General features: G+C 36.4%; 1 protein-coding gene across 1 annotated transcript; it reads right to left on the bottom strand.

Annotated features, from left to right (window-relative positions):
- Positions 1–6,076: 6,076 nt before the first annotated feature.
- Positions 6,077–8,137, bottom strand: LOC115952431 (scarecrow-like protein 30). Its single transcript, XM_031069608.1, has one exon. The coding sequence runs from the start codon at positions 8,135–8,137 to the stop codon at positions 6,077–6,079; it is 2,061 nt and encodes a 686-aa protein (XP_030925468.1).
- Between the last annotated feature and the right edge of the window lie 3,063 nt (positions 8,138–11,200).

Below are 11,200 nucleotides of genomic sequence, written 5' to 3' on the forward strand. Positions count from 1 at the left end.
CAAAGTGGTTGGGGGTGGTTGTAAAAGCTGAAGAGCATGGTCCTGTCAGGTGCAGAGTATTCAATGATAGTAATGGCAGCTTTCCCTTTGTCCTTTATCGCCATACTGTCCAGGGGTCCTTTTTCTATTAACGCAAATATTTTAGGTTTTTCTCAAAACTGTTCCTATATCGTTCTTGCCCTTTCTTTCAGGAGGGTCTCATGGATGCCGAGGACAGAGTCATCCTCGGCCATGTCTCAAGGTTACTTGGACTTTTATTATATGTCCTCGGCTATATCCCTCCTCGGCTCAGGCCTTGGGTCCTAATGTAAAAATGGGTCAGGGCCACAAATTATTGGGCCCCACAATAGCCTCTCAAAATTCTGCTGCCCGACCTCTTGGTCGGGGAGGAGGGTTTTAGTGATGTCGGGCCTGTATCATGGCTTGCCTAGCTTTTTCCTTCATTAATGTCAGTGTCTCTTCATCTGCCTAGAAAATGCGCTGGGTTACGAGACATTCCTTTAGTTTTACTCACGTCGTGCCTCTGCCGTTTCAGTGTACGAGGCGCGTTTTTAATATGCTCCTTTCACGAGGCGACGTCCATTCAACAGTTTGTAAACGGTATTGGGAGTTGAGCGGGAATTATCTCGTTATGAGCTTTCCTTGGAAACCTGTATAGATTAAATGCCACCAGTCTTGCCTTTTGTATAAGAAGCAAGGCAAGAGGTCACTTTCTTCACGCACAGACCCTTTAGTCTTTCTAGAGTCCTAAACCTCCAACTACACTCAAAATTTCCCTTATCAGCATAATCAATCTTTAGAGTGTGATATGTTTGAAGCAAAAGCAGGGGTGAAGGATCCACATCCTCTCCAGAAGCACCGGGTCCCTCCGAAACTTAAGATGGCTCGGTCAGGGCAGGGTAGGCAGAGACTCAAGATATTTTTCCTCTTCCTTCAGCCAAAATCCAAAGCAGGTGTTAATTGCATCAAATTTTTGGTGTTACGGAGCTGGGGTTGCTTATCATCAATACCATTTGCTCTTTTTCGAGCATAGCTAATATGGCACCTGCGTGATAGGAGTCAGGGCTGACGCAGGGATTAAATATCCCTGCTTCTTCCTCTCTTCCTTCACTGATGCCTCCTTTCGCCTCCTCTTCTTCTTCTTTCCCATCACCGGATCTATCCTGGTGCTTTTACTTCTTCCTCTTCTTCTCCTCATCCATCAAAGAGGTCACCCTCTCATACACGATCGCTACCGGAGCAGAGTTTAAAAAGATTTGTCGTTTTATTGTATATATATATATATATATATATATATTTTTTTGCTTTTGTAATTAGCTTCCTGTATAGGCTTGTTTAAGCCCCCTTATTGTATGCTGTACTATTTCTTTATATTAATAAAAATTGACATTATTTTATTCTATGTATTCTTTCTTTTCTGCAATAGTTATGCTGTGAATGGATGTGCTATTATATGATTTTTTTTTTTTTTTTTTTTTATTCTGAACGATACTTAGGGCCGAAACCCCTGTTAAGAAAAAGATATTTTTATGAGCTTATTGAAACTATTCGGCACAATAATGCCGGCCTGAAAAAACGAGCTTATTGAAACTATTAGGCATAATAATGCCGACCTGAAAAAGGTTACATACCCAAGACTAACCAAGATGACAGCTGAATGCTTGGTACTGTGTAGGAGGTAATCATCCGAGGAGGGGTAACCCAAAATGAGCTACCCATGCAGGTCGCCAAGTACTAGGGTGATTTGTCACCTTCTTAATATCCTTCATAGCCTTAGCCATTTTTGGCATCCGGTCCGAGGATTAAAGCACGATCGTACCGAACTTAAACGCTCGTTTGCATCAATTCCCTTAGAACTGAGGATCCAAGGACAGGTCGGGATCTTCATTCCGTCTAGGTCTTAATCCAACTTTTAGTATATAATCATCCTGTAGGTCTGAGCAATCTAGAATTCTCTTTAAGTTGTTGGTTTTTCCATAGGTTTGAGTCCGAGAACCATGCAATATCTTGATTTTGTCAAAAACTTAGCTTTTTAAGTAGTTGGTTTCCCCATAAGTTTGAGTCCGAGGACCATACAATACCTTGGTTCTGTCCAAAACTTAGCTTTTTAAGTAGTTGGTTTCCCCATAGGCTTGAGTCTGAGGACCATGCAATACCTTGGTTCTGTCCAAAACTTAGCTTTTTAAGTAGTTGGTTTCCCCATAGGCTTTAGTCCGAGGACCATACAATACCTTGATTCTGTCAAAAACTTAGCTTTTTAAGTAGTTGGTTTCCCCATGGTTTGAGTCCGAGGACCATGCAATACCTTGGTTCTGTCCAAAACTTAGCTTTTTAAGTAGTTGGTTTCCCCATAGGTTTGAGTCTGAGGACCATGCAATACCTTGGTTCTGCCCAAAACTTAGCTTTTTAAGTAGTTGGTTTCCTCATAGGTTTGAGTCCGAGGACCATGCAATACCTTGATTCTGTCCAAAACTTAACTTTTTAAGTAGTTGGTATCCCCATAGGCTTAAGTCCGAGGACCATACAATACCTTGGTTCTGTTCAAAACTTAGATATTTCTTTAAGTAGTTGGTTTCCCCATAGGTTTAATTCCGAAGACCATACAATACCTTGGTTCTGTCCAAAACTTAGATATTTTTTTAAGTAGGGGGGATTAGCCCCTCGGTCAAGCCGTGGGATATTGGTTTGGGGGGATTAGCCTCTCGGCCAAGCCCCCAGAACCATCCGCGCTACTGACGCTTCGAAGCGTAGCCCCTAATGGAACTTTATTGTAGAGCACTACCACAGGTTGTTGGGAGTGATGGGGGCACTTTCTCAACCCACCGCCTGTGCCAACACACAAGCCATCCCACAGACGGTGCCAATTATAAGGACTCAATTTGCAATGACCCTAAAATGATTTGGGTTCGTACGTTAAGGGTCCAAACAATATAATTTGTAGAGCGTGGGTTTGAAAGGCTAGGGCTTGGTCACCGAACGGTGGTTGGTCATGGTGTTCATTCAGAATTAAACCATGTTCGTTCGAGGAGTCTTTCTCTTTGATACGGTCTGGGAGGCTTTGGTTTTTGGCCTTTTCTCCCAGCCACTTCTTTGGATTGCTTACTTCTCCTTTTATATTCGACTTTCCAGGATTGATACTTGTCCCATCAGCCCATACCCAAAGTGGTTGGGGGTGGTTGTAAAAGCTGAAGAGTATGATCCTGTCCGGTGTAGAGTAGTCAATGGCAGTAATGGCAGTTTTCCCTTTGTCCTTTGTCGCCATACTGTCCAGGGGTCCTTTTTCTATCAACGCAGATATTTTAGGTTTTACCCAAAACTGTTCCTATACCGTTCTTGTCCTTTCTTTCAGGAGGATCTCGGGGATGCCGAGGATAGAGTCATCCTCAACCATGTCTCAAGGTTACTTGGACTTTTATTATATGTCCTCGGCTATATCCCTCCTCGGCTCGGGCCTTAGGTCCCAATGTAAAAGTGGGTCAGGGTCACAAATTATTGGGCCCCACACATAAATATATATAAAATTATATATTCAGTAATCAAATATATTAGTGATAATTATTTATTCTTTACTTTAAATCAATGTAGCTAAAAAAATTAAATAAAATTGTAACAATTATAAAGAAATTTTAGTAGTTAAAATATAATAGTGTAAGCAAAATAAAACAAATTAGGATAAAATTACTTACTTCAGCTAGCTCACCACAAAAGAACTTCTCTCTAACACTTCCTCTAAAATCCTTAAATATCACTTAAATAATTTTCAGGCATCATTTACTCAATAATCAAATAATTAAGAAAAACTTATAATGGTACCTAGTCAAAAGAGAAACTACTAAAAATATCCAATAATATTCCACTAATATCTCATACCCAAAAATTCTCATATTCTTAGTATTTGTTTGGCATGATTAATTTTGCTAACTTATTTTATTATTCAGTTTATTTTTACTACTATTCATAGGTCTCATTGTACTTTTTAGTATTATTCCTGAGTCTTACTATATTATTTCAACTAATTTTTAATTTTAGCTAATTTTTACTTTCAACAAAATTTTTTCAATTTTAACGAAATAAATGGATTCTAAACCAACCTTCAAACCCTTAACGTATCTTCTTCATTTTTCTGCCTTTTTTAATGCCTTAGAGATAAGGCTAAAACTCTTTGGACTATATCATACTAGAAGAAAAACAAAAACACCTGGACACTATTCCTCTAACACTTTTTTCTTTTTTTAATCTCTGCCACCTGTCACCATTACTTGCCTAAAGCACATGGCCTTACGGAAAAGCAACCATTATTATTATTGTGATAGCATGTCAGAACTCAAAGCCAGGCGCAATAAGCTTTTTGTTTTCATCAAGTCCCATACTTCAGGCACTGTTCCTGAAAGAAAATATGTGCAGAAACCTAAACCCTTACGAGAAAATTTTGCGGCTTCTATCTACGCTTAACGCACAAAGTATAGAAAAAGATTATTGTCAAATATATATATATATATATATATATATAGAAAGATTAAATTATTGAACATAGAAAAATCTGCACGTATTTTTTTATTTATTTATAATTATTTATAAGAATTGCACGAACTTAACGTTGACTTTACCGAAAATATAAATCTAATCCTTTCTTTATTTGCATCATTAAAACTATTTGAATATTTAAATAAAAAATACCCACATAAAAAATATTTTAATTCTAAATAAAACTTGGATTTGACAAGAATGAGATTCTTTGATTCTTATCTCAAGTGTACAGTCAATATTAATTTTTTAATATTAGGTTCAAATTTAAACAAATAACAACTAATCATTTATAATTTATTATAAAAATATTATAAAAATGTTATGTACTTAGTACTTCTCTCTCACAATAATTAATTGTAGCCTTAAAATTGATGTTTATGTCCCGCTTGCCTGGAAAGAAATAAATAAAAGTTGTCTTACATACCTTAAATCTAGGAGAAAATCTATGTGATTACTTTTTCACTACAATAAATTTTAATATAATTTTTTTTTATAGAAAATATAAAAAATTGTTAAAAAAATCAATAATTTTTTTCTTTTTCCATAAACAATTGAAAAAAAAAAAAAAAAAAAACTCTCTGGCACTCTCTAAATGTTGGGGCAATGGCCATTAAACTTCTTGTCGTTAGTAGTCTTAATGCTACAACATCCACCTATGCATCAATTCTACAGGCTTAGATTTCAGATTTGAAAGCTTACTGGTTTTGGGTGTGAGCTGTGTGAGATTTTAGTTACAACTTGAAGGAAAAAAAAAAAAAAAAAAAACATAGATCTGACTACAATTTGTACATCACCTAAGCTTTGGTTCTTCTTCTATTTTTCCTTTTGCACTCGTTGCATATATAATAATAATACCGTAGGAATTAAAATCCGTGTGTGACCATTTTGATTGCCGTGAAATTGTGTCTCGAATGGATAATTTTTAAACTGGAAGGCTTTGGTCTTTGTAATCTCTGTTAATTGCAATGGCTTATTAGTTTAGGCATCAAGGTAGTTGTTATTGTTGCAGGGAGCGGTGGGACCACGAACGTCGCTGTTAGTACCATGGACTACAAGATCCATGGCGGTTCCATTGAGGGAGATCCTCTCTCTCTAGAAAAAATTGAAACCCAGTTTCTCACTCTCAAACAAGTGAAATTGATTTTTGTTTTGTTTGTAAGCATGAATGTAACGTAACACTCACGTAACAGTACGTATTAATTTGGCAAATGTGTGAAGTTTATGGAGTGAATTGACTAAAATAAAAGTTTAGGATGTAATAGCCACTATTTTAACGTTCAAAGGGTGTCATGACATATTTCTTTAAAAAGTTTCTAAAAATACTTCTTAAACCAATGTTAACTTTTCTCTAACAATATTTACAGTTTTGATTTATAGAAGAAAAGATTATCGAAAAAAGGAAGAGGAAAGAAAGGAAATATTTATTGCAATGCGATAAACATAGTCGTTACATTCGCTGAATGCAAACTAAGCATCAGTAGTTCAGTACTAGTTTCAATGCCAAAAGCAAAACACCTTAACCTTGGATGAGCATTACCATTTAGAACTCCTATGCTGGTTTCCAACAAGAAATAGCATAGTTAATACGCCCCTTCCATCCTTGTAACATCCATTGGCCATCCTTGTATATGACAAAATCCTTATGATACTCTGACTTCACTGCCTTCTTCGCTACCAGCACTACTTCTTCATCTATTGGGAGTTGCCTGAACCCAGCTCTCACAGTCCTAACCTCCCATCTATCAAAAGTCTCTGGTCTTTCAACCCTTTCCAAACCTTCACACGCTATGACGTTCATAGCACCCCTCCCAATTCCCTCTTCCTCAAACTGCAACCTTTGGTGATCTTCGCAAGGCATAGTGGCATCAAACATATCAAACAATGCAGAGTAGTGGAAGAGTGCCTCCCGAAATCGTGTGGGGAAGAAGGGTGAATTATATGCTCCATTAACAACCCCAAGCACGAATAAATCTGGATTGATTCTTTTGATCAGGTTTAGGACAATGTCCCTTGGACAGTTTATTGCCACTGTTTCATCAGGAATGTTCTTTAACCGATACATACAGTTAACAACAGTTAGTTCATCCCTGTCAATTTTGAGATCCTCCAATCTAATTGTCTCCCACTTCTGTGCTATGGCATTGTACTCAAATGGGACATTAATTCTCTTGCAGTAATTTTCCAATCGACGCCCTGTCTCCTCAATCCTTTCTGCAGGCCGAAAGCCTGGTTGGGGAAGCTCAATTCCTGTTATACGAAGCTTGAGAGGTCCACCAGGTATTATAGAGAGACGTTGGATGAGGCAGGGCCATTGGAGACCATAGAGAATGCCAAAATCAATAATATGAAGTGTTGTTGCCTTCTGTGCTTCTGCTAGTTTTCTAATTGTTTGATTAGCAAAGAAATTTGACATCCTTTTGAAAGGGCATACTGTTATGCATAGTTGGTAAGCTTTTATGTAATCAGCAACTGATGTCCCATTACTTTCAAGGAGTGTGTAAACTGGGATCCTGGTGCCAGCCAAGCGTGCTTCAAGGGCATTAGCAAAGTAATGGGCTAATCTTTGGTGCCTATCTCCAAGGGGAGAAGAGTGTTGCCTAATCTGATTGAGTAGTTCATTTGCAGTTTTTTGATCACTACTTGCCACAGCCTGTGCACATTGAGTTAGCAGACCCCAAAAATCTACTATCACCCCCTTTTTACCTTCATTCTTGGAAAGCATTGTTTTACCATGAGATCCTTTTGAATGATTGTTGTGTTGCAACTTTTTTCTTCCTCCATTTCCTCCAGATTTATGAAGAGCACTTGATGCAGACTCGCTGTCTCCACCAGGACAACACAATATCTTATCAAACTTCTCTAGCAGCTCAGAATCAACTTCTCCAGCATCAACCAATGAATGTTTGTTGCTCCTCCCTTCTTCAAGGTTGTCAGTATCCTCACGCTGATGATTTTTATTTCCTCTTGATCCACTTGGTGAGGTGAAGCTCTTCTCTTGCTTGCCCACCATACCCTGGGTGTACTTTGGAGGCACTGGTGGGATGCTTTCCAAATCAAAGACTTCATATTTGCCATGTCGAATGGACTTAACTGCTATGCCCATCCCTCCCTTGTCTTGTGCAAATGAATGCATCTCACTAAATGAATTAGGTAGCAAAAGGTTTTCATTTTGAGAGTCAATAAGAGAAGTTTGTATACAAAAGGAATTGGATTCCCCTTGATCATGACTCCAACTAGACTTGATTAAATTGTCAGCAACAGAATAGCTATTACTGATATGAGTTCTGCTGTTCCCAGCAACAAGTGCATCTGGGCACTCGTTGTTTTGATCAGTTAATGGATGATCCTCCTGACCAAGGACTTCATAGAATGATTTTTCAGCAGCCTCGAGGGCTAGACTGTCCTGTAACATGCGGGGCCTAGCCTCCAAGTCTTCTTCCATAAGCATCTCATTTATGTACTTGAGAAGAACACTTGGATAGCTCGTGTATGAGGGCTCTCCCCCAAGGCTTGTGCCCATAGATGGACTTGATTCAATAGGATGCTGTGTATTGTTTGGAAGGAAAGGATCCGGGACAAATTCATGATTGTCTTCAGGAAGATTATCCATAAAGAGATCTATAAGTGATAGGAACCAGATCTCACAATATTTGACTTTCAAGAAATCTGTAAGTGAAATATGTAGTACTGAAACCTGTGGCTATGAAGCTTGTAGGATTACCTGTTTTTGGCTACAAAGATGAAGAAAAGATAGAAGATTTACGTAGCATTTGATAGAAGCAGAAACGCATGATCTATTGAGATGAAATTTTCATGGAGTCTTGAAAGATGAGGAAAACAGAAAAGAATATCTTGAAGCTAATGGGAGAAATAAACATATGTATAGAAGAGAGCCTAGGAGACACCAACGTAGCTGAACAAAGAGTATGTGGAAGGCTTAAGATGGTAAAGGATCATGAGCTCCTATTAAATGAAGTTAAACAGTCATCTTCATGGTATTGATCATTCTGGGAAGTGGGAATGAAGTTAAACAGTCATCCTTTTCATAGCCAAGATTATATGATATATTATTGAACAGCATCCATCACCGTGATTGGTCGAGTAGATAAAATAAGGGTTGTGCTTGTATCCAGTGGAACTAGCCACTGGACACGTTGAGATGCAGCCAGGTGTCTAGTTTTGATTACATGTTTGTATCTTAGCGTCTTCAATGAAATTGACCACTGGATACAAACCTCTCCCATAAAATAATGACTCCTCTATTTGGTGTTGTAAACAATTGATTTCTCTCTCCAATAAAATCTATGTAGATTCTTTGTTTATATATAAATTTTCAGGAATTCTTTTTTTATATTATTATACAGTATTGTTTATTTTTTCACATTCTTTTTTATTTAAGTCCATGATTCCGGGAGTGGGACTTAAATATGACTGCATCCGCTTGGCAATCATGTGGGACTTGCTAGTTGTTTATACTTATTCACCTTAAAACATTTTTTTTTTTTGAAACATTCACCTTAAAACATTAAACTAATTATAATTATGGATGAAAATCCCTTTATAATATGTATATAAAAATTTTTTAAGGAAAAAAAATCTTAGATAGGATTGCTTTGGTACGATGCATTAGGTCCTCAATTAAATTAAAACATATAGATATTAGCCATACAACCCCAACACTATTAATTTTCCCAAGAAGAAGTATATTCAATCCAGTCATGCGTTTGAATTTAATTAGAGAAATTTTTTTTTTAGAACCTAACCAATTGTTTATGGTCACTACAAACCCCCCAAAATGCCAAACCTAAATTATTTCTACTTATATCCTTTTTATTTTATACATGACCCAAGGTCATGTATTTTTAATGGGAAACTGAAAGAGTGAGTTTGGAGGATAAAGAATGAACCTATTTAGGTTTATTCATGAACCTTAACCGAGGCTTCATAAAGTGAGCTTGGAACAATTGTAGAAGCTTAAGGCTTATGAGTAGAACCATGTACCGGCCACAAACTCAAAAATAGACACTAATTAAAGCTAAAATATTTGCCATAAGCTAAAATAAATAGGCTAGCCGATTCTAATGCATTCTGACCGCATCCCACAAATTCAATAAGGTTCCTAAGGGTTTTTTTCAACCCGGCAAAGCCAAGAACGTGAGATTGATCAAAGATTTTCCCAAAATAATCATTAAAGCAGTTAATCCTATTATCCAATCAAGAACAACACTCAAGGTTGCCATTTTTCCTAAAATCCAACAATCAAAAGCCTTAGTTCTTAGGAAGAGAAGGATAAAAAGAGCTTTCTTAATGCATTATCTTTCTTGCTACGCATCACTAGCCTCTATGTGATACTAGAGTTAATAGTGGGCTTAACTTCCTATTATTTTGAACCCAGGTCAATGGGCCTTATTTATTAGCTCTTCTAAAAAATGACCCAAACACCAACATATAAGTTACATTGATTTTTAGAGCTGTCAAGGATTGGATTGAGCCATTGAGGATTTCTTAAACTGGGTAGGTTATTTGGGTAAAAAAACCCCAAACCTTACCCAACCCCCTCCCCTAATTTTGATGGTAGAAAGTGGTGGTTAAAAGAGCCAAGAATGGAAACCATATATTTTTTCTAATGGTCTAGCTCTTCTACAACGGCTTTCTTATAAACATTCTTTTTTCGCTCATGGCTTCCATTGTACGTGGTCGTGGAACCACATATATATTTTTACCATCCCAATTTTCCCTTTTTTTTTTCTCTTTGTATGAAGAAGGTTGTTCTATGTTGGATCGCTTTTTTGGTTGGGTCAATCAAATGCTTAGGATAGGTTTATATTCTAAAAATAGTTTTTAAAACACAAAAAAAATGTTTTTTTTTTTTTTTTTTAAAGAATAAGAATGAAATAAAATCTATTGTTTTAGTCAAAGTCAAGGGTTTTGGGAGGGATGTAAATACTTTTTAGGTTCTACTGTCTTTTAAAATTTTTACTTTTATCAATTATCTTCTTTGGGTCTCACTTATCTCAAATAGTTTTTTAAATGGATAATCTCCTTTTATTTTAATAAGAAATTGAAATGTCTAGTTGAAAAATTACTTGAGGCAAGCTAAATCCATGTTTTTATTTATTTATTATTTATATATATTTAAAAACACAAGTAAAAGGAAATGAGATTCTAACACAAAAGCACACCATAAACTCTATAGTAACTTTTTAAGAAAGGGTGTGACAACTTATACTATACATAATACACTCTTAAATAAGGACAAAATTTAGCTACAAAATTGGTTGTAGTTTTAGGCTACAACTTTACTCAATAAAATAAACATAACTATATATTTTGAAAATCTAATCGTTGAATTGCATGTTCTTTATGCGCTTAATACATATGTTAAATTCTGTGTCAATCGGATATTATTTATTATATGATCTATAAGCTTATATGTATGCATAATTTTAAACTAAAAAACTTGCAATTTAAACAATTTATTAATGATATAGCTATTGATCTTTAATTTTCTAGAAATTTTGCAAGCATGGAAGATATAAGAAGAAGATGTAATCCAAGGGTAGATTTGTAAAAATTCACCTCCAATAAAAAAAATACTTAGTAAGGTCCTAACTTAGGCTCGATCATATTATCGTCGTCCATTACCATGATCAAGGACGAGGAATATATCCAG

Source organism: Quercus lobata, chromosome 1, assembly GCF_001633185.2.
Source record: "Quercus lobata isolate SW786 chromosome 1, ValleyOak3.0 Primary Assembly, whole genome shotgun sequence".
Classification (NCBI taxonomy): Eukaryota; Viridiplantae; Streptophyta; class Magnoliopsida; order Fagales; family Fagaceae; genus Quercus; species Quercus lobata.